General features: G+C 50.0%; 1 protein-coding gene across 1 annotated transcript in view; it reads left to right on the forward strand.

Annotated features, from left to right (window-relative positions):
- Nucleotides 1-884: 884 nt before the first annotated feature.
- Nucleotides 885-23,310, forward strand: part of LOC101584473 (lethal(3)malignant brain tumor-like protein 2) — a 68,641-nt gene continuing 46,215 nt past the window's right edge. Inside the window, exon 1 of the mRNA XM_004625753.1 lies at nt 885-988. Coding sequence (XP_004625810.1) covers nt 885-988 — 104 coding nt within the window. The remainder of the gene's footprint in view (nt 989-23,310) is intronic.

Here is a 23,310-nt window from a genome sequence, read left to right on the forward strand (position 1 = left end):
ACTGAACTGTCTCCTCACAACTCTATAAAAGACATCATAATCTGTATAAAAGCAACCAGTCTGGTCTAAGTACCAGGGGTAGTCCTTCTCAGATTTGTTCTGAAATAAACCTGTCCCCTTGAGTTTGTATTTTTGTTTATTTTCTCCCTCCTAACACAAATGTCCTCCCAAAGTCTCATACACTCATGTTTGGGGTCTTCGGGAGTAACTGGGTTGTAGATTTCTGATACTGGATTAGTCTACTTGTCCATTTAGCAAAGTTCTGGGTGTGGTCAGTGGGAAAGCCTAACCTGGGTGTGGATACCACCATCCAATAGGCTTGCAGCTTGAATGGGATAAAAGGGAAAGGATGGCTCACTGTTGTCTCCTGCCTACCCTGCCATGGACTGTTTCTCCTCTGCTCTACCTTTCTGCCTTGGAACCAGCTGGTGAGGGACTGAAATGTCTACAAACTGTATGCTAAAATAAACCATTCTTCCCGTAACTAATAAGTGTTGAGCATTTTGCAGCAGCAGTGAGAAGTAACAAAATCAGGAGCATACCTCAGTCACAACACCCCACATCCCCAACCCAGCCATCTTCCTGCAGCTTTTCATACCATCAAAGATGAAAGGACTTTAAGGTATTTTCTAGATCTTGGAGTGCTCAAGGGTCTTCAAATGACCTGAGGGGTTTTTATAATTGGGAAGGAGCACAGAAAGTTGTAACCTGGGTGCTTCCAATACTACCTCAAACAAATCGGCACAGATTTTATCCTATACCAGAATTCCATTAGGGATTTTGTTTAGTCCAGGGTTCTTCACATCACACATTGTTTGAAATTTGCAATTTATTTTTCAGATAATCAAAATGCTGTGTGAAAAGGTGAGGAGCTTTCTTTAACAATGTATGGCTCCTTGTTGGCCAAGCTAGAGCTGAACCTCTCATTCTTGGAGGCCCAAAGCAAACCATTCAAACACCTGCCACAGAAGGACCAGGGACAGCCAAGGTGAGTGTCGTATGGGACTGTGTGTGTGTGTGTGTGTGTGTGTGTGTGTGTGTGTGTGTGCCACATGTCAGATGGAGCTCACACATCACAGAGCATTGTCTTAGCAGTTTTGATGTGTGGATCTGGGCTTCAGTGGTGGAAAATCTGAGTCACCACTCTACTGATGTCAGACACTGCTTGGAAATATTCATTCTGAACAAGAAGGAAAATATATGCCCCATTTAGGTACATTTGCATATCTCCCATGGCACTGAGAAGTGATAAACATCTCTGGTAACAAGCCATGGATAACTGTGTTTGCACGCTTTCCTGGGTGTCTGGCTGTCAACAGCAAAGACAGAGATGAGAGAAAAGTATCAGGCTCCCCTTAAAACAATGATAAGGATTTCACTTCCTCGAGTAAATCCCAGGTCATGGGCTCACAGCAGAGTAGGAGCTTTGTCTCTGTGTGTTTCCAGCAAAAATGTACTGGTCTTGGACTCTTCTGAGAAGTTATTGGCTTTGAAAAGCAAAGTGATTATTTTAGCTAGGAATAGTTAGGGTAGGAGGGCAGCTTTCTGCGTAAGAGAAAAGGGCACAGTTCCTGAGCATCATTTTTGCACCTCTGCACTATCTCCCTGGCGGTTAGTTCCCAGGCCAGTGCCCAGAATGCGGGCTGGATGGGGCCAGGACTCTCCTGGACTTCAAGGGAAATTGAATGGGTCAAATGGAAGGCTGCTAGAGAGCCGAGAAGCACCAAGCAGTCGGCAGCTGCTTCCCTCAACACTTGCTCTAAATAATCTGATGAGGGCTGTGTAAGGCTTTTAATGTTACTCAAGTTTGATGCCCTTCCCAATAATGCCTGAAACAATTCTTTGTAAAGAATTAATAGAGGGAAGCCTGGCCCTACACCATGGAAAGGACATTGCCAACTTACAGATTTCTCTGTCATAAGGCCTATCTCCCCTCTCTGGGCATGACTGTCCCTGCCATAGCTGGGCTGATTCAGGGCTTTCCCATGACTCAGTGTAGCATCTCTCTTTGCAAAAGCACTCCCTGCCCACTTCCCACTCTGGCCTTCCTGTGTCCCCATTGTCCTTTCTTCCTCACCACATTGAGACACACAAGGTCCTACTTCTGTCTATTGTCAGTGTAGACATATTGAGGCCAGACATGAAGGGTGTTTGGGGGATATTCTGACTAAAAGGCTTGGGTGGTCTATACCTTTGTTTCATCAAGTTTGAAAGATGAATATTCTCCAAGATCAAGAAATTCCATTTCTACATGGTTATCTTATAGAAACTCACATATACACACATAACCTTAGAAACCTGCATATTCTCTAAAAACTCATAGATATATCCAAATATTCATAGAAGCACTTTTTATAATTGCATTAAAACTAGATACAACCCAAACAGTCTTCAAAAGGAGAAAAAAAGAGATAGTATTGCAATGAATGCATACAATAGGATATTCTCCAGCATAGATGGATGAAACGCAGGCTTGACAAGAAAGATGAGTACTACCAATGTCATTTTCAGTGGAAGGTGAGCAAGCCATAGGAAATCTGGTGGTCTGATCCAACCTGTTCAGAATGCAAAAATAAGCAATGTACTTAGGGACACACATGGAAACATAGTAAAGGGGTGTGTAAAATCAAGAGAACAGTGGAATGCACTTCTGGATCTCAGGCTGGAGGCAAGGCCAGAGAAAAGAGCACCAGCATTGGCAAGAAAGGTCTACTTCTCAGCCAGGATATGAGTTAGTAGAGCTTTATCGCTCATGCAAGTTGCATGCTTTCAACTGGCTGTAGAGCCCACATATGTGTTGTGCCAGAAAACTACAGTAAAGGTTGAAATTTTTAAAATGGGAAACAGGAAAAGGCACATTACTTTTAGTCTTCCTTAATTTACTGTCTTGCCTTAGGTACACTTAGCCCATTGTTCTTCCTGCTTCTGAAGCAGTTCCAAAGTCCCCTTTCGTGAGGGTCTCGCTGTGCAGTCATGGCTGCCTCAGTGTTCTCAATCAATTCCAAATGCTTACCTTCCAAGATTATTTTGACTTTCAGGAAGAGTCAAAGGTTGCTGGTACCAGATCTGGTGAAGAAAGCAGATGAGGACTCCGTGTCATGTTGTGATTGGTCTACCTTTCCACAGGGTATCACTTGGCAACAGCCTTCGCTGTGTCTTTAATCACACCACATAAATACAGGAAAAAGTTCTCTAGGTGGTCTTTCAAGGACAGATGTACTGATTGATCATTGTGTCAATTTGGGAAGTTTAGAAGTTCAACCCAGCAACTCTGCAGGGAGGTAGGGTCCTCGCTTTGTAAACATCCTTATGCTGTGCGAGAGGAGGGCAGAGAGAAGGTGCGAGTGCTGCACCTGCCTGGTGGGAGGTGGGGGCAGCCTGCTTATAAGAAAGGAGAGAGGCTTGCTTCCCCCTTCATTCTTGATGCTTTTACTGTCTTCTATTGTCTTGAAGTGTTTCCCTGTGCCATGTCACCCAGCCTTGGAGCCAGCTAAGTATGGACTGCAACCTCCACTAACTGTGAGCTAAATAAACCTTTCCTTCCATAATGTTGGGTGTCAGGTATTTTGTCTCAGCAAGGAGAGAAAAGTAACTGAGATAGGAGATTAATGGTGATGTGTCTTTTACTGTAATAACTTTTGGAAAACTTAAACATTCACTTTACATTGTGCTCTCTCCTTATAAATCACTTCACTACACTGCCTGCGGTGTGTGCACCTGGCCTCAAGAGTCCCTACAATGCCATTTCAGGGTGACTAAGGGCCATGCGTCCACAGCTGTCAAGCACCCACCCCTTCATAGGAGGCATGAATCAGATACCCTGTGCCAAGGGGCTTTGGGCAAGGCCAACCTTGGCCTGAACTCTTCCCCAGGCTGGGCCCATGCCACAGTGCTCTGCCTCTGAGTGCCCTGCCCCACCCCGCCCTGCCCCTCATCCCCAGACACTCATTGAACCTGCATTGTATAGGGCTCTAGAAACAGACCTAGGTCTGCTCCATGGTGAATAAGGTGTCCAGGCTGTGGGCAGCCATCACACATGTAAGGCAGGTGAGAGAAGCAGAGAAGGGACTGCCCAGCTAGACGTCAGCCCTGTGGTGGAGCCAGAACATTAAAAGCTGTGATCAAAATAGAAAGGGAATGCTTGCATTTTAAAAAATGTATTGCAGTAAAAGACACATTGCTCCTCTCCTCACCTTCCTAAAGGAGGGATCTGGCCTGGACCTTGCTTTAGGATAATGCAGTTCCTGCAAGGACTTCCTCTCTGGGGCCTCTCTTCTCAGTCCCTGCAAGGCGCAACATCAGGGTTCTGCATCCTCTATCCACAGTTGAGCAGAGCAGTGTTCAGGAGAGGGTGACACACAGCCTGAAGTCAAGGCCTTGGGCCACTGGGCAGTCTCATCTCCACTCTGGGCTCCCATTTCCTCGTCTATAAAGGAGAAACTCTGGTCCTTAGTATTTGTAAGGCTGTTCTGGCCTTGACAATGTGCAAGGCAAAGCCAGGACAAAATCCCTGCCTCCTGATCTCCCTGGCCTCACCGGACATTAATTGCATCTGTACTGGAAAGAGGCTGAGAACTCAAACCCATCAGAAAACAAAAAGAAACACAAGAATGTTTATGGAGGCAAAAACCAAAACCACAATCAGAACAACAATAAGAACAACGCCTGCTGCTCTACTCAGTGTTTGGGCCAAATTCGGGAGCGCCTGAACCCCTTGGGTTTCTTTGCCCCTGTCCTGTTGCATGGCTGACAAGTGCAGCCCAAAGGGAGCCCAGGGAGCACAGCCTCCACGCGTGACCAGCGCCGTGCACGCACTGGCCCTGTTTTAATTTCCCTGTCACCTCCCAAACTGCACTTGAAGCAAAATCAGATGTCTCTTCCCAGAAAGTGGAAGAGGAAAATATCAATCTGTTTCGGGGAAAGTTACGAATTGCGTGTGCCTGGAATACTTGATATATGACTGGAGCCTGGTGCGCAACAAGTGATTCTTGCTGTTGCATTTGATCTCAGGATGGTAATGTGCTCTCCTGACATCACCCAAGTGGGGAATGACTGAAGATGTTTTCTATAAGATGGTTGCAAACTTCAAAGGCCACTCTTAACCCCGTGCCACCCCCACCGCCCTCCCTTTCTTCCTCCTTTTCCTCCAGGCCCTCCTCTCCCTTCACCCAGCAAATTGTTTGGGGGCCAAAAGTGATTGTAGGAAGATCAAGAATCGAGGAACTTGTGGCAGGTGGTACCACCTGTGTCTGGGCAGCAGCCACCGGCCGCATCTGCTCCCCAGTTGTGGAGGGAGGCAGGGGGCCATCCCTGAGAAGGATTCCAGCCAGGCAGAGCTGCAGCCAAGCAGCTGCAAGGGGAGCTGGCCAGGCACGGAGCCCCTGCCACCTCTGGCTCTGAGGGATGGAGGAGAGCTTCCTGGGGACCCAGAAGCCATTTGCATTTGGAATTGCGGCTTTCAGCCTCCCACCAGGCCCCACAAAGTAACTGGGACCCCACGTGGTGAGCTGCATCCAAAGTCACCCAACACTGAGGGTCAGAGACAGAAGAGCCCAAGCGCCCTAACCATTAGCCATGAATTCTGCCCTGCACCAACCATCACACCGCATTTGACAGGGCTAGTACGTATGCCCCTCACCCTCCTCTGCCATCGGATTCAAGGGAGCCAGGGTTGGCTCTGTGCAGGCACCAGCCTGAGCATGTTGCAGGAACTCACTCCCTTTCACACCCCCTTTCACATGGATGCTTTTACTGCCATGATTGGAGACAGCAGTGCTACTGGCAGCTGGCAGCTCAAGGCCAGGGATGCTGTCACACACCCAGCAAAGGATGGAATTGTCCCCCACAACAAAGAATTAAGCATAAGATGGCAGTGATGTTAAGGTTGGAAAATCTTATCATATATGTTATTACTGTGACGACAGTGGCCATCGTGGTGGTGGTGGTGGCGGCGACAGCAGTGACAGCGCCTCTCATTTACAGATCTGGAAACAGAGACCATGTGACTTGTCAGAGGTCACACAGCTTGTATGTGGCAGAGCCAGGACATACAACCAAGCAACCAGACTCTTTGGACTCTTGTTGTAGCCATGGTACATGCTTCCTCTATAATTATGCAGGGAATAAGGAAGGCAAGGTCACCTAGAAGTCACGGGGATATAGATGAAGAACCCAGGGCTCTCGCCCAGATGCAGTTCCTTTCCCAAGTTAGCAGATTGGAGTCAGTTCTTTCAGGCCTTTTTATCTGTGTGTATGTGAGTGCATACAACTCCATATTCCTGTGTGAACCCACGGTCTTAGATTTCTAAGATACCCATTCCACACCAGGAAATGTGCATATATAGTGTTTGAAGCAGCTACTTAGTTTCCATGGTTTGGTGACCCCTTAGCATCATCTTTAATTACTGAGCATCTCCAGTCCTGGATGATTTAAAACTTGGTGCCATGATCAAGAGCCGAGCCCTTGGAGTCTCAACCTTGGGCAGAACCCTGGACCTCAGAAGAGTTCCTCAACCTCATCAAGCCTTTGATTCTTCGCACGTCAAGCAAAAACTTCACTGGACCAGTGTGAGTCCTTAGTGACATGTGAATAGAAGTGAATACAATGACCAGGGCATAGAAAATGGCTAAACAGGGCAGCTGGTGACCGTTACTTCCATACATCATTACGACAGATAGTGGCGATGGTGCTGATGGGAGGGGGGAATTGTTTACTGCTATTCACCCAGCAAGGCAGCAGTCCACCCAAGCCAACTCCTCCAGAAGGACCATCGAAATCCTCTGGGGAAAGTGAACCAACTGTTGGGTGAGGCCCTATCTGAAGATAGTGACCCTTTCTCTGTATTAACTGACTCCCGCAAGTCTCCCACTGGGATTCTGGTGGCCAGAAGCGTTTGTGTTACTAAGGTGGGTCTAGTATAGACCATCCTCCACCATTACTAACCTAGAAGGACCAGCATCCCCAATTCTGAGGGGCCACATGGAAATCAAAAGAGGAAAGGGGAGGAGAGCTCTGCCCAGCAGGACCTTGTACTTCGCTGGAGTCAGACGTGCTCCTTGACAAGCCAGGACCACATACACAAGGTCAGTATGGCTGCCAAAGTTCCAGTAAGCACCTGCAAAGGGATGGCCCTGAGGCTGAGGAGCCTCCACCCATCTCCCTCTGGAGCCCCATGAGGACAGAGGGATGAGTCTCCTAAGGGCCTGAAGTAAGGGCCTCAGACCCAGAGCTGGGCCAAGGGGATGGCCAACTGATAGAGCTTGGGCAGCTGCTAAGCACTGTTATGATCACTGTGACGGGCAGGGGCATGGGGAGGGAGCAAAGGTCTGTGGTCATGAATTCCCTTCTGTACTGATTCTCCTTCAGAGGCCTGCCAGGAATACCATGGGGGTGGGGTCACTCCCAGAGGGCACTCCTCACAACAGAATGCCCCTGAGGAACAGCAAAGGTCCTGGGGATGGCACATGACACCGCAGGAGCCAATCAGAGATGTGCTCCTTCATTCTTTCCAGTCTAGAAGCGGAGTGATTGCGTTGCTTCCTAGAGGCTCCACCTTCGGAGCTGTTGGCAGCCACAAAGCACAAGACAACTGGTGAAATGTCCAAGGAGAGGCAGAGAGAATCCAGCAGCCATCAAAATCCCCAGCAGCAATCCCCCAGTCCTCTGAGTTACCTAAGCCACTTGATTTATTTTCCATTTAAGCCTTTTTGAATTGGGTTTCTGTCATTTGCAAATAAAAGCATGCTAAGTAATAGCTCAGCCCCCATCTGATAAGGCAGCACTGCAGCCGGGTCAAGTGCACAAGAGCAGCAGGTGCACAACACCTAGCTGCATACGCAGATTGTTCTGGAGCAATGCTTGTGCTTCTCTGAGCCCTAGCTCCCCATGAGCCATTGCAGGGAGAGACGGGGGAGTCTTCCATCCAGAGCATGAGCCAGACCTGCGCAGCACCTCCTGGATGTGGGGCCTGTGCACCTCCAGGTAGCCGGGCTAATCACATGTGAGAACCAGCAAATACGTGGGCTCCCACGGGAGAAAATTAGGGAGAAAGTCCATCCCGCTCAAGGCATAAAAACCCAGAGAAAAACTGATTTCCAGGAAGGGAACAGACCCCTGCCAGAAAGATACAAAAAAGAAAGAAGCACCTGAAAGAAAAAAACAAAAGAGAAGCTAGAGAGGATGCATCGTTCAGGACTCCTGCAAACTGGAAGTCGGGCAACCTGGGTGGGAAACCCTGGAGGGTGCAGGATCAGCAGAGGGCAGACCTGAAGGGCCCTGCCTCACCTACAAGGCTCTCCTAGGATTGCAGCAGTGCCAAGCCACCTGCCAGGTGCTGTCCCTAAGCTGCTGTATGGGGGCAAGATGGGTACATGTGTGTACCCTGTGCACATGCTTGGGCAAGTGTGAGTGCCTCGTGCCTGCCTGGCAAGTGGGAAACAACTAAGGTGGGTCAAGGGTGACCTGCTAGTGCATTTGTGTGTGTGGTAGAGGAGATTTGGGAAAATGATGAAGGCGCATGGTGATTGGGTGACTTGGGACAGAGCAAGGACATATGAGTGTAAGAGAAGAAGTAGGGGAAAGATGGAGAGAGCACGAGGGACAGTGTGTGACTAGTACCTGTCTGTGCACACATACCTACAGAGGACATAACAGGCCACAGAAGTGGAGCATGCGGGCCATGTCCTCAGCATGAGTGCCTAGCTGCAGGTGTCCACTGCAGGAGCAATGAGAGTGAGGAGTCTGGGGTTCACAGCTCCACTGGGGAGGTCCCCCTCCTTGAACTGTCCACTGTGACCCCTCCTCAGCAGGCTTGAGCAGCTCCACACTTCTGGCTCCCTCTTCCAAGCAAGCAGATAGAACCAGAGAGGGCAGTGGTAGGTGGTGCGCCCACCCTGCCCAGCCTGCCAGGCCCACTAGAAACCCTGGCAAGAGAAGCCAGGCTGATTTCTGTAACCTGGTTATCCACACCCTTCATGTTCGGCCTGGGGTCCAGGAAATGAAGATGTTGGGGGACACTCACTTTGCTCTTTATTCCTAAGGCATCCTCAGGGGTCACTGGCAGCCACAAACCTCAGTAAGCGATGGGCACCTGTGGGTGGCTGTTGAACTGCTGGGCCATAAATGAGGGGCCAGCCAAAGCTGCACTTCACAGGAACCAAGAATTGTGGTCACATGGAGATGCCTTCGCACCATGTGTGGGCCACAGCAGAGGTCCTGGCCTGTTTGTGACTCTGCAGAATGAAGGTAGGAATTGCTGGCAACCGTAGGACCTGGCTCCGGGAGGCCTGACCACTAGAAAGTCAAGAAGCCTGCCTCTAGGCCGAGGGCCTCAGTCCTGAGGCGTTGTGTGTGCATGAGTTGGAACAGGACTCATTAGTCACATATCAGCTTCAAAATCTGCACCATGCTCAACACCCTAATGCCAAGCTGGCTGGGCTATCTGGCCCTTTCTCATTGTCCATTTGCTTTACCCCACCCGGACTCCCCTGCTACAGGCCTCTCCTGCCTAAGCCAGGATGTGGTCATCCTGCTGTGGGTCCCACATCATGGATTGCCAGGGCCAGCAGCCACCTGGAGGTGGGCTACACTACAACTTCACAAGAAGTCTCCTGGGGGTACCCCCTCAATTCCCCAGTTCTGTGCGTGACCCACGCCCCATTCCTTCCTCCCTCTTGGACGATGAAATCATAGCCTTGATCTGGACCTGCTCATGCCATAAGATAAATTGTCAAAATGTTTTGATCTAATTGGGTCTTTTTCAAGTCAGCTGAAAACCATCAAGCAGGGAGCCAGACGGAGCCGGTGATTAATGAGGGACATTTGGTTGCTTCTCCACATTCATCACAGAGGGAGGGTCCCAGGCTTTGCCGGGAATGGGTATGCAGGGAGGACAACTGAGGCTGCTCCTTGCTTGCAGGGGCTTCAAAGGGTGGCCTTTCCCCTGGGAGCCTCCAGAAATGCCACCCAGTGGCTGCCCCTGGACAGGCCCCAAACTTGTAGAGTGTCTTGCTAAGAAGTCCCAGCCCTTGCATCTGCATGTAAGACCGTCATTCCCCAGCAATGGGGACACCAGAGGGAGAAGGAAACTGAGCACTTCTGACTGTCCTCAGGCAGACTTGTGCAGGGGCTCTGAGGCTGCGTCTGAGAAGCTGCCTCTTCCTCTCAGTTGGCTGAGAAGGCACCTGCTCTGCATGGAAGAATTGAGGGACCACAAAGGAAGGTGCCTCTTCACCAGGCACAGTGGCCTGTCCTGGAGCCTGTTGCTGCTCTCGGTAGGGTTTCCACATGCTGTGAGCCCTTCAGCAAGCCCAGCCCTCTCTGGTCTTCTCATGGTTCCTGGGCAAAATGTAGGCAGGGTCCAGCTGTCTGTGTCCCCAGCTGTAGCTAGATCTATGTCCCCTACCCTAGTCCCTGGAGCCCAGTAGGGGCCCTGCAAGGTCCTCAGGTGACTCCAAGTTGCAGTCCAAGCACAGAGCCCTCAAAACCAGGGAGGAGTCAGGCATCAGTTCTCTGAGCATCTCTAACACGTTGGGCCTGGGATGAGCTTTGATTTCTTCATCTGCAGGTTTATGCAGGCTCTTCTGATCAGAGCTTGGGGGATGCTAAGAAGATTAAAAGAGCAGAGGAACCTGCGAATACATTTGGTGTTGGATAATGGGAAAGCACCCACACACTCTTGCTGCACTCATGACTACGTGGCTGTGTATTATTAGCTCATCCTACAAACATTTACTGAGCACCAAATATGCGCCAAGCATCCCCAGGGCTGAAAAAACTGAAATGTCCCTGTCCTCAACAACCTTACAGATGAGAGGGGAAAGAGAACATTAATCAGTAATCACATAAGTTAGTAATTACATGCTGAGGCCAGGAGGAGGCTAGGGCAAAATCTAAAGACTTGGAAAGCTTCGCTGAGCAGAGACCTTTTGAACGGAACTAGAGAATAGAAAGCCAGGTCTTACAGCAAGAGAGAAGTCCAGGCTTGGACAGTGGTGCTTACTCCTCTCCTACCTGCTAGCCTGCTAAGATTTTTGCTCCTTCTACTTCAGACAAGTGCTTAAGAGCAAGCAAAGGACCTGTGTAGCCATTATGGAGGACCCCACTTAAGCCTGCCTTCCTGCTGTCCAGCAGCTTGCATGGGTGATGAACACCTAGGATTTACATGGTTCCTGGAGTCCAATGGGGTCCACTTTCCTTGTAGTGGGTTGTGTACAAAAATGAACAAAGTCTCACCCCCATGGGCACATCTGCCACACTGTGAGCTAAGCCTCAGGGAGGAGTGGCAGATCCCTCAGCCCGTCCTCTGCCTTGGGCAAGAGGCACCCAATCTGTGCTCCAAGGACCTTGATGAAGTGGTTTGAATGAGAAAAATGTAAACCTCCCACGTGACAAATGGCTGCCCCCCTCTGAATGCAGCTGGAGGTCATGTTCTCTAGGAAGCGTTCCCTTACACGCTCACCACCAGTAGATCAATCTTCTCCAATGCCTGTGCCCCATTTAGTCGGATGCACAGTTGCCAGTCCATCCCCTTGAGCCACACCTCAGGCATTAAGACCTCTTGCGTTCTGGGGCATGTGGTACGTGCTCCCCACTGAATCTGCAGCACATAGTCAGTGTTCAATAAAACATGAATCCATCCCTTTGGTAGGAGAATTCCGGTTATGATGGCACTGATGCTTGGTTTCCTTCGGCGAGTGTAGGGGTGACAGGGCTGGGTGGTACAGGAGGGAACCTCTGCCCCTGCGTGTGTTGGGCAGAGGAGCCAGCCCTGGCTTTTCTCCATCTGGCAGCCCCAGTGCCAGAGGCTTAGGCCCGCTCTCCAAGTCTGCGAAAGTTAGTTGTATGGCCCTCAAAGCTGACACCACCGTGTCAGTGTGCAGTGCCACCCTGATTCACCGGCCCCTGCCGAGTGCTTTGAGTTAAAATTTCACACTTGTTCTCAAGTGGTCCCCAAGACCCAGGATTTGTTTTTCTCGATGATCCCTTACTTTGATCAGTGAAACTCAGTGAAGTGGAATTCACGCATGATTTATTTTAGGTAGCTAGAAAGTCGTCTCTTCTAGACAGCCTCAGGTCCCTCCTTCTCTGGATTCTAGCTGTGTAGTCTCTTTCGGGGCTGGGTTCTCATAAGGGGAAAAGCTGGAGTCCTACAAGCAAAGGCAGCAAATCTAGCTACGGGTCCTGCCACATGGGTCTTTTGCCCGTGTGGCCTTGCTCTTGTAACATGGGGTCCTTACATGACAATTCCTAGAGCTATCATGATACTTCGAAAATGAGTGTAAAAGCACTTTGCTTTTGTGAAATAGATTTCCTGATGTGCTTTGCTGTAATTCTGGGGCCACAAGGGGTTGGGGTGGGGCAATGGCCACCTCGGGACCACCCAGCACTGAGCCCTCTCCCAAGAATCAATTTGCTGGGGTGAGGAAGGGAACTGAGGGACGGGAGGCCTGAGGAGAAAGCTGCAAACAGTGACTTCCAGATCGCAAAGCTCCAATTTCCTAGAAACTAGTCCCAAGGAAGACCTGCCTGTGCTGAAGTTTCTGCTCCTTGGCAATCCTTCGGAACGAAGTAGCAACACCATCATCAAGTGCAGCCGGTGAAACCACCTTGTGGTTGGGCTCTGATCATGGTGCCCAGGGCCCAGCTTTGGGCACTGATTCTGCAAGCCACCTAGCCCCCAGAGGCAGGGTGATCAGTGCCATCTCACGGGTGAGGACACAGAGGCCCAAGCCCACACAAACCAGAGCCTGGCATAGATCCACTCTCCAGCCCTCTCTCTGCCAGGCCTCCTGGCAATTGGAGGCCCATGCAGTCCAATTCCCTGAAATGCTGTGACTAAGAGGTCTTGAACATCTTTCCGAGCCTTTGACCACAGACTCAAGGGTTAGACCTCAACATTAAAGAGCATTCCCAAGAAGAGTGGTGACCGGGACAGCCACATGCCACTCACTTACTATGTGACCTTAAGCAAGGCTTCTCCCTGTCCTCTGAGCTCCTTCCCTCCACTGCACCACTCTTGTAGGCCATTCCCTAGATCTAGGTAAAAGGTAGTTGCTACGACAGCACTGTATCTGCCCTTGTGGGCAGGTAACAGAGAGACAGTGAACAAATAAATACATGTATGGAAGAGACAAAGAGGATGCCAGGCAGAGCCCAAGGAAGAGACTGATTTTTCGGACTGGTGGATAGATGGAGATGGGTGGTGACGCTTTAACTAAAATGAAGAAGAAGGTCAGCCATGGATATTCAGGGGTGACTGAGGGAAAGGGGGGGTTCCAAAATGAGGAAGTGCATTAGGCAGGACTGGATAAGTTAAGATGGTATAGCAAGCAACCCTGAATCTTCAGGATGTAAAATAATGAAAGTTTACTTGTTGCTCATATTACAACCCCAGCCCAGGCGAATGGGGCAGGAAGAACATTCTGCCATGCTGCAGAATCTTCTTTCATCCTTCTGTATACATTTTTTGAGACCATCATCTCAACACCATGCTTGAGGTTCTGGCTGAAGCAGCAAACCCAAGGTCTCACACTGACCCATAAATGCCAAAGCTGTCACCCCATTCTCACCCTTGGCTACAGTGAGTCACGCAATCTACACAACAGCAGTGGTTCCGGAAGTAGAATTCCCATAGGCTCAGGAGTGGGAAGAGCCAGAGGAGAGGAGAGCAGCAGTAGACATTCCTGCCTTCTGGGAACACAAAGTCGTATGGCCAACGTGTAAGACACTGTGGTGTTCCCCCCAAAATGAAAGGTAAAAGCACAGTGTGATCCAGCTGTACCACTGCTGGGTATGTGTACACCCAAGGAAGGTGAGACACCTGAACTCCCCGGGGATTGCAGCACTGGTCACAACAGCCAAGATATGCAACCAGCCAGTTTGTCTCTTCATGGACAGATGGATAAAGACAAAGTGGTACACGAACAAAAAAGAATACTATCCTGTCCTTATGGTGACATGGAGAGAACTGGAGGACATTATGTTGAGTGAAACAAGCCAGCCTTTGAGAGCTCAGTGAGAAAGCCAAACAGTGGACCCCACTGGAGAAGAAACGAGAATGGTGGTCTCTAGCAACTAGCAAGGGTAAGAAAAGGGAAGATAGAGAGATTGCACAACAGCTACCAAAATACCGTCAGCTAGGAAGAACAAGGGCTTGTGTTCTACAGCATAAGGTAACTGTAGTTGAAAACAACTATGTAGTTTATAAAAAACTAGAAGAGACAAGTTCAAATGTTCCCAACACAAGAAAATAATAAAATTAAGGAGCTGGAAATATCAATTACCCTATCAGATTATTACATATTGTACACAGGTATCAAACTATCACACTAAACCTCCTAAATACGCATAATTTTAAGTATCAATTAAAATGAAAAGAAGTTGAAATCAAAAAAGACAAAAAACCCAGTCTCCCTACATCTGAATCAGAAGGGCTGGCAGCCCCTCCCTTCTGCACGGGCCAGCTTTGCAGGGCCCTGGTGGGCATCGGCTGTGCTTCCAACACTCCTACCTGGGACATTCTGCGCTGCTCTGCAGGCAAGGGCTCTGCATGGAGGCCGCTGCCTCACTCCCGAGTGGGCCTGCTGTCCTCAGACAGGCTCATAAGGTGGGGCTCCCACCTTGGCTGTGCAGGCCTTCTTCCTGAGCCTCCCCTCATCTCTGTCCACACAACTCAGTTTCCAAGAAGAAACAATTAGAAGCCTGTACTGCCCGTCAGGATTTGGTTTCTTCCTTGAATGACTGCAGTGGGTGCTCATGCAAGAGAATGGCTCTGTACAAGCCTGCCCAAGCTTCCCGCATTCTGGCCTGCCCAGGGAAAGACCAGTCAGCTAAGGCTGCAGCAATGCCATTATTAGGTCCATGGGTTCCTGCATCAGAGTTCTAGATTCACATCCCAGCTTGCTGTCCGACTTGGGTTCTCTTAAGTCCTAATTTCATCTGCAAAGTGGGCAATAAATCTAAATCAAAAGTTGATGGAAAAATTACAGTAGAGTATTGAAAGTGAAGTGTGCATAGTTACACAAAATGAATGGGGGTAAACAAATCCCTTTCCCTCTAAAACACCCCTGCACCAATTTCCTTGAGCACCTGCTCCAATTAGAAAGAGATGCTCTCTTGATTTATGTGCCTGATATTAAAAGAGGTAGTAATTACATTTTTACTACTGTTGATTAATTCCCTGTTGCTGGAACTGTCAAAAAGACAATGCAACGCCACATTATTTTCTTGTAGCTTCCAGCATTCCTTCTGGATCTTCTTACTACTCTCCTGCTAAACTCCGAGTTTATCCAACTCCTTGGGGGCCCAAAAACCTCCCACTCCTGCCCCAGGACACAGGCGAAAGGCTGCCAGCCCCACAGTTCAATTTTTCCTATCTCCTGAGCCTCAATACTTTCTCCCTGGCTCCGCTTCTTTCCTTTCTGCAAATAAACTTGGGGCTATTTTGGGAAGATTTTTGCCACAGCAGCCTCTGAGTGCTAATGAGTGTGACTTCAGAGAGAATTTTCCATTAGTAGGTAAGAAAAAAGGACAAAGCACCTTGAAAACTAATAAGGAATATTGGGCCCTCCTCTCCCAACCAGGTCATGTCTGCTAAAGAATGATTCTACCCAGTGCAGGAGTTCAAAACTAAGCCTGCTTTTTTATAATATGGTCTGGTTAACAAATACATCCTGAGACCCTACTGTGCACCAGGCATTGGGCTGGAGAATGCTGAGAATAAGAGGGCGACAGGATGCAGCCTGCCCTGGAGCAGATATAATTTCAGAGGACAGCACAAATAGTACAATATGGCCAAAGACAGACAGCAAAGTCAGATCCATAGGAAAAGCAGGGAAGACTTCCTGGACAAGGAAATTAGGATGGGATTTCAACGGTAACAGTTGGATGGTGTCCCACAGTCTGGGCTCAAGTCCCATCTCTGCTGTTCATGAGCTAAGTGACAACAACAAGGTCACTTCTCTGTGCTTTCTTTCTTCAAATGCAAAATGGCAACAAAACAATAGCATGAACACCTCTTAGGGTTGTGAAGATGAATTGAATTCATACGCACACAGCACAGGGCCTGCCCCATAGTATGAGCTCACAGAAAGCTAACTACTAAGTAGCTGTTATCTCAAGTGGGGCCAGTGACGGAGCCTATTTTGCTGTCAAGGTAAAGAAGAAAATCTTCAGGTGGAATATGGCACTAGTCCTGGGACACCGTAGGCCCAGAATAGAGTTGCTATTCGTTACTAGGGTTACTGTCTCTGTGAGCAGCAGAGGTAGGGAGGGGGCAGTAGAGGGCAAAGAATTAATTGGCTCCCCGTCCTTTCGGGTCCAGGCCTTCATTTATCCCCCTGCCCTTGTGTGCCAGTGTCCCCTCCAGATAAGAAGCCATGAATCCCCCGGAAGCTGGAGAAAAGAAGCCTAACTCGGGCTGTTCTGCTCTGTTCTCAGTCAAATGGGCTGCTTTTCTGCCTGGCTTCCCACATTGTAAGAGGCAGCTGTGTGTGCACGGCTCAGTGTCCCCATATGGGCTTCTCCTGCCCCACTGCACACCCGCCGGATGGGTCCAAAGCCCGTGATCGTAGCGGGCTCGCGGCTGGAGGAAGACGCGGGCTGCTCCCGAATCCTGTCTCTCAACATGCGTGTCTGGACATCCTCTCGCGGTGGTGATTTGGACTCCAGCACAGTCCCTCAGTGATTCCTGAAAGAAAAGCTTTCATGAGCGTCCTGAGATGACACAGACAAGACGTCACTGGGATGGAGGAAGAGACTCAAGACTTCTGCAGCAACAATTGGAGCCCTTTTTCTCAAGCCTACCTCTGGAAGCATTACTATACCTTCTTGCTATTAGGTTTCAAACAAAGTGCTGTTAATGAAATGCATGGAAAAGTAAAAACATGCCATGCAAATTAGACACCTTTGGGGATTTTGAAGAACTTGTTTGAAGGGCTAATTAAGAAGCTATTAAAAATAATTAATAATAATCTGCTTTTCCCAAATTCTTTTCAGCTCTGAAGTGTAAGTGACGCCATTTTTATTTCACTTTTTAAAACACAGAACTAGCACGTTCTTCTTTTACCCAGAAAAAAAAAATATATATATATAATAATAATAATAATAATATTATTATTATTATTATTATTATTATATTAGTAGCTGGTCCCTTGTTTACCTGGAAATGTTTTACTGAACTTTTAGTGGTTTTTTCCGAGGTGCTCTCCTCTGCGCTCTTCCTTCCGCCTGTTTTCCTTTCTGCTTGAACTGCTCGCGCGGGAGATCCCTCCGCAAATGTGGTCAGCGCTCCATCACAGGAGTCGCTCGAAGGCTCACTTGGAGAAAATTGTTGTGAGTTACAGGAAATTAAAAAATTCCTGCAATACCAGCTCACTTCTCAAAGTCAATCTGTGGTATCCCAGAATCCACTCGGCTCTGAAGTCAGGCCAGAATGATTTTTGAAGAGTGATTTCCAGACTTATAAAGGGTCACGACGTGTATTGAAGCCATATTGGCTTCTGTGTTTTGTAAATTTTGAACTCATTACTACACCTTTGTCTCTTATGCCCCTGTGTCTGGCTCACATCTCACCCTCATCAATCTGAGCCTTAAAACATCTAATGAAAAATGCCAAAACACCAATTGTGAGGAAGCTGAGGAGGAACCAGCTTGTAAGGATGGGCAGGAAGGGAGCCACCCCTCTCTAGCACCGGCTCGGCTCAGCGAGTCTCCAGAAGTAAAGAGAAGATAAACAGGATTTCCCACTCATCTCTGAGCCCCTCTGTGCCTGACTTTGAGATAAGCCACCGGCTGTGAATGAATCCCATGATTCCAAGCTATCCCTACTCTCGGTGCTGGGCCATAAGACTCACCACGTGCCGAGGTTTTCATGAGGCTGGCACCTGCCTGAGGTCCAAGTAAAGCTGTGGACACCTTAAGACTTTTACAAGTTATCTCATAATGCACAGAGAAATCCTTCCCTACTGGGAAGTCCTTTTAATGACCTCTACCGGAATCTAAAGAGGATGGAGCCGCGGATAACCTTGGTCCTTGGGAAGCTGATGAAGACTATATGACCTTCTCCTAATGTGGCTTTGGGCCACTCAGCCTTCATACTAAGATCCTTGGGTGGAGGTGAGTATCACAGCTGAAGTCCCTTCCCATGGCCAGATGAAATGTAGTTGTGGAACATGGACAAATGTGTACCCGGGAAGGAGTCCGACTAGGGTCCATGACCCAGCTCTGTCATTTCCTAAGTGCACACAGCCTCCGATGAGACCCTTGAACCCTCTCTGAGCCTTGGTTTCTTCATATACAAAAACAGAGACAGGAATACTGCTTTTTAGCATGGTCACCTGCTAGGACCCCGTGATGGAGGCTCATGTTTGGCTTGGGCTGTAAGTGGGAAGAGGAGCCTGGGCCACTGGGGCAACCAGCCGAGGAGTCCTTGCTGACTGCCACCCCAAACTCTGGATTCAGGGGAGGCACAGCTCTGTTCTTTAACACCCCGCCTGACACCTCCTAATGAAATGTAAATGAGGGCTCTAACAAGCCTGCTTCTGCTAGGTGCGAGCCCGAGCCCGAGCTGCCATCACAGACTAGCGACTGCAGGAAGGAGGCAGTGGGTCTGAGCAGCTAATGCCAGCCAGCACCTCCACTTTTTCCTCTGCTAGCCCCAAGGTGGGGCCTCACTGGCCCTTTGCAGCAAGGAGGGCAACCCTCTCTTGCTCCACATGCCCCTCAGACCTTTCCTACTTTGAGGTATCAGGCTGACCACACTGGCTCCTGCTCCCTTAGACAATAAGCGGGAGGCTGCTAGGTGGAGCCCAGGCTGACCTGAACCCTGAACATGCATGGAATTTAAGTGGAAGCTACTCCCTCAACCTATACTCATAGACATGGGGGCTCGGGCACAAGAAGGTAGCCTAGCTGGCCCTGCTCAGGGGCCAAGCAGCCTGTGGCAAGTCCACTCCCTACTGAGCACAGGAGTAAGGCACAGAGAGGTGAACGCATCTCTATAAGATCCCACAGCAAATTAGGATCAGGGCCAGGAGAGCTCAGAAATCATAACTTAACTGGCATTGTGACACATGCCTGTACTCCTAGGGCTCTGGGCAGCTGAGGCAGGAGGATGGCAAGTTCAAGCCCAACCTGAACCACTCAGCAGCTTAGGCTCTCTCTGAAAATAATTAATGAAAAAGCACTGGAGAGGTTGCTCAGTGGGTTCAATTCCCAGAACAGCAATTAAAGAAGGAAGGGAGGGAGACAGAAAAATGAAAGAAGGGAGGGAGGGAGGAAGGGAGGGAGGGAGGGAGGGAGGAAGGAAGAAGGAAGGAAGGAAGGAAGGAAGGAAGGAAGGAAGGAAGGAAGGAAGGCAGGCAGGCAGGCTGGCTGGCTTGCTTACAATAACACTTTAAACCCCTGGGTTCAGACCAAAGGATGCCAGGCCACAGACCCTGCCTCTCTCCCTTTAAGGTGAGCAGCTCCTGAACATCAGTGTTTGGCCAGGCCCTGGAAGCTAAAGACCCACAACATCACGGCAGGCCTGTATTCCCAGAAACCAGGCTGTCTCACCTCAGCAGTGATGGTGGAGACCAGACCCCGCCAGGAGTACCAAGGCCAAGAGCAGGGGAAGCACATTCTGGGCACAGGAAACAACTCCCACAAGCACCTGTGCCCAGGGGAGCAGCCCGAGGAAAGGGAAAGTGGCTGAAGCTCAGAGCTCAGGGGAGCTGGGCCAGGCTAATGTCTCCAGTTCCTTCATCCCTGTTCAGGTTGCTCAAACATCTTTTCATCAGCTCTCCCTTAATTTTTCAGACTATGTGCCTTGGAGAGGAAACACCCTGTACAGACTTTTTAATTCATTTAACTTAAATGATCAAAACATGGTAGAATATGTTAAAAGTTCTTTGATGAACACTATGGTTTTTTAAAAAATTTTTTTGAAAAAAAAAATTTGAGACAGGATCTCACTTTGTAGTGCATGCTGGCCTTAAACTCCCTATGTAGCCCAGGCAGGCATCAAATTCTCCCACCTCAGCCTTCCAAGTACTGGGATTACAGGTACCTGGAAGCTAAAGATCCACAACATCACGGCAGGCCTATATTGGCATGGTACACACTACCATGTCCAGCAGCACTATGGCTTTTGATCCATTATAAACAGGTTTCCTATCTTTTTCTTAATCCTCTCCAAGGATGAGGGAGTTAGCTACCTGAGGCCACCAGGCAAGCCCAAAGAATCAGGTCCTGGTTTTGACTTTGGGGGAAAACCAGTAGCCTCCTTTCCCCTGCTGCCCAGCAGCTGGTGCCACCCCTGCCACCCTTTACAAGATGCTGGGTCTAGGGCAGGTGAGTGTCCAAGCCCCCAAAAGCTGTGCTGGAGCTTTGCAATGGACAGCGGCTGGGGCAGCAAGCTCCTTCCCTCTTGCAAAGGCCAACTTGGGAGACCACTGCAGCACTGTGCAGGTGGGCTCAGGCCTTACCTTGTGCCATCCAGGCTGGCTACCACCCAGGCTGTCCAAGGACTGCCCCAGGTGTATGAGACAGGACATGTGGAACAGACCCCAGCTCGCCAGCCCCGGTTCTCAAGCACCCACCACCCAGCCTGGGATCATGCAGTGATGCTGAACAGGGGCTCCATGTCCGGGCTCCCTGCCTTCTCCTCTGTATCTGACACCAGACCATTGGCTGTAGCAAGTTTGTTCTTTGCCGTAAAAGCAGGGTTGACAGAGGAGAGAAGAAATAAAATCTTAGTGAAAAGTCCTCAGCAATTTGGCCCACCAGTTGTTCAAGGAATGAACTAGTGGGGCAGGCACAAGGTCATTGTGGAAACTGGCCTTAGAGGACTGACCTGAGGCCTTAGAGTGAGCTCTGGCACTACGCAGTCAAGTTTCTGATCTACCATGAAAGCCCCCTAATGGTGACAGAGCCCCAGCTCCTACCCAGCCAAGTAGAAGGTCACTGAAGCTGCCCTCGCCCCACAGCAATAGGCTGCGCTGATCCTACACATGCACATGGAAAAATGGCACAGCCCCTTCCCTGACAGTGCCCGTGCCATAGCTGCCAGTGGTTACTTGCAGCACCTGCTGGTTATAGAGTCAGAATGGTGGGTGAGTGAAGGGTGGCTGAGCACCCGTGAAGGCACTGTGGCCTCACTGCCAGGACTAAGGAGCGGCACACACTGCAACAGCAAGGTTACACATTCTTGCCAACCTGAGCCATTGGTGGTACATCTCAGAATGGGCCATAGGACCTGTATGAGGAGAGCTCAGTCACAGAAGGGGAGGGCCCTGACCTGCCTCCTGGCCACTGGGCTGGCCTTGGCTTCCCTGCCTAAGGCCTCCTCACGAGCACACTGAAGAATCCCTAGGTGTGTATTCAACATCCCCCATCAGCCTTCTGGGTGGAAATGTGCCTCGCCCAAGAGTGGATGTACAGGGGGCCCCACGAACCTACCACTCTGGGATCCTCCCCTCTGGCTTTCCTTCCTCTGCCCCCGGGTTCCCCTCACAGCTAACTGATCTGGCATCAGTGAAAGCCGCTCTTGCCCTCACTTCCAGCATCCATTGCAAGGGTCATTATCAAGGGCTGGGAGCTTATAGGGACTCTCAAAGCCAGGATGGAAGGATGCCTCCCCAGAAAGGGACAACAGGATCTCTCAGCCCATAATATTAACACTTTGGGTCCCAGAGACACGGGGAGCAAGAAGGTGGTGTGACCCCACATGCAGGTCACTATTTCTCTCCACAATCTCCTAGACCCAAGGGGTCCCACAGGAGAGGGCAGAAAAGCTGTAGCAGAAAGAGTGGCTTCCAGGGCTCAAGAGGTTCAGAGAGGCACATTGCAGCCTCGATGAAAACGAGGCTGATTTCTGCCCAGGGAGATTAAAGCTATTTGGAGCTTTGGTCAGCGGTCTAGTCATTCTTCTCATATGCTCTCCACTGGAGTCGAAGAACACTGCAGGCAGCATGCCCCACCCAGCAGCCATGCTCCAGCTGCCCCAGGGGCTGGGAAGCTTGGCATGACCGAAGCCAGGAGCCCCAGAGTAGGCTGGAGGGGTTCACAACTCTGAATGGGCTTCAGTGCTGCATTGAGGGATCCATGGATGACCGAAGTGGTCAGGAGCTCGCTGCCTTCTGCTTGGGCAGCATCTTCCATGGCAGCAGGGTCCTGTGATGTGACAATGACCAGAAACTGCCCAGGGTAAACTTCAGCTAGAAGTAGCTAATCACTTTTCCTAGGGCAAGGAGCCTATTTAGCTGTTTGCTCCACTCTTACCATAGACTAAGTGTCAATAGATGCCTTTATGTTAATCAATTAAAAAAATAATTCATGAGAAGATCTGGCCCAGTATCCACTCTGGAGTCAGGCATTAACTGTGATGTCTCCCCAGGACCCTGAGGTCCCCATCACTGGAGAAAAACCAGGCCACATCCCAGGCAAGACTGGAAAGGAGTCTGGGACAGGAAAGGCCACTTTGCCCCATCTCCCCCAATGCCAGAGGTTCCACAGTATGTTCTGAGCTCCCCCTGTGGGCTTTCATTGGCCACACTGCCCAGCCAGGCTCCTTCCTCCCCAGGCAAAGCCCCTGGCAGCCTGGCCAGGATTTGCTGGGTGGGATACAAATGCCAACTGACATCACTGCCCCTCGATGTCTCCCATCACCGACCTCCACAAGCCCCAGCCCACAGTCACCAGGCCCCATCTGCCTGGGTTCACCTCTCTCCTCACTCACACCTCACATGTCACCTCCTTCCCCACACCCGAGCCTGCAAGGCCCACAGCCAACGAGCCTTCAGCAAGCAACCTGTGAACGTGCTCCTTCGGTCTTCCACGCCACCTCTGAACTGCTGCGGAGGAGATGATGGGGAGGGGCCCCTGGGGAGCCGTTCCAGCCTAATGCATCACATGTGCTGAGAGAGGCCAGGCCGGCCGGCATTTGCAGCTCAGCTCCCTGCCCTCTAGGGGCTCCTGGCTCCCATGCACTTTGGCTGAGCCAGAAAACAGGGGCTGCAAGTCTGGACAGGGAAGATCCATTTCTCCTAGCAAGGCCACTGGAAGACAGAGCTGGAGGATATTGTCTGCATGCAGAACAGCATCTCCGACTTCCAAGCCCATGAGAGGTTGAAGGTCTCCAGCACCTGGGCCCAATGCAAAATCCCTTAGCTACTGAGGTTAATACATGCTTGCTGGCTTACACCAGTGGTAGATCATACACAATCATTAGGTGGTATAAGCCATTCAATGGGATAGTCATGCGTGCACCATCAGTGGTAGAAGCTGCCCAAAGAGACAGTCATGCATGTAGGGCCCCGCCACAAACATGT

Source organism: Octodon degus, unplaced genomic scaffold (genome assembly GCF_000260255.1).
Source record: "Octodon degus isolate 3935 unplaced genomic scaffold, OctDeg1.0 scaffold00010, whole genome shotgun sequence".
NCBI classification, from domain to species: domain Eukaryota; kingdom Metazoa; phylum Chordata; class Mammalia; order Rodentia; family Octodontidae; genus Octodon; species Octodon degus.